At 40.9% G+C, this 726-nt stretch overlaps 1 protein-coding gene across 1 annotated transcript; it reads left to right on the top strand.

Annotated features, from left to right (window-relative positions):
- Nucleotides 1–222: 222 nt before the first annotated feature.
- Nucleotides 223–723, top strand: LOC111648546 (olfactory receptor 4E1-like; the record flags this gene model as incomplete). Its single annotated transcript, XM_023398360.2, has 1 exon — nucleotides 223–723. A coding segment is annotated over exon 1 (483 nt), but the record flags the coding sequence as incomplete, so codon positions are not given.
- Nucleotides 724–726: the final 3 nt, after the last annotated feature.

Below are 726 nucleotides of genomic sequence, written 5' to 3'. Positions count from 1 at the left end.
AAACAAAAGGTAATATTTCAATCCTTTGATATATACTGATATTTAATCACTGAACAGTTTCAAAGCCAGGCAGCAAATGCTCTTCAGGTTTGAATGATTTTGAACTATTTTCTTAAACTCTTTCTTACGTTTACATTTTGCAAAAACCTCTATCATAGAAGATGTAATTAGTCACTGATATTATCCAAATGAAACGTGAAAAATGAGGATTAAACCTTTTGTTTCTTTTGTTTCAGGTTGATGGAAAACTACACATTCAACAGCTTCACCCTGCAGCTGGAGGGGTTAAAAGTCACACAGGTTTCTGTGTACCCTGTCTTTTTCTTTTTCTTTTTCTCCTACCTACTTATCATATTAGTTAATGTTGGCATTGTAGTTCTGGTTTTCATTGACAAGAACCTTCACCAGCCGATGTATCTCCTGTTTTGCAACCTGCCAGTCAATGACATTGTTGGGAATTCGATTATGGTGCCCCGGCTGCTGTCAGATATCTTGCTGCCTCCCTCTGAACGCTTCATCAGTTATTACGAGTGTGTGGTCCAGGCTTTCACCACACACATGTTCGGCACCACTTCACACACTGTGCTCATGATTATGGCCTTTGACAGATATGTGGCCATCTGCAATCCCCTGCGTTACGCTGCCATAATGACCAACAAAATGGTGATCAAGCTGACAGTTTCTGCCTGGGGAGTGGCCTTTGTTCTGGTCGGGATTCTGCTCGGT

The sequence above is a fragment of the Seriola lalandi genome, unplaced genomic scaffold (genome assembly GCF_002814215.2).
Source record: "Seriola lalandi dorsalis isolate HSWRI2012SDOR001 ecotype SW California unplaced genomic scaffold, Sedor1 jcf7180002042519, whole genome shotgun sequence".
NCBI classification, from domain to species: domain Eukaryota; kingdom Metazoa; phylum Chordata; class Actinopteri; order Carangiformes; family Carangidae; genus Seriola; species Seriola lalandi.
This window is presented reverse-complemented; position numbering and strand designations above follow the sequence as displayed.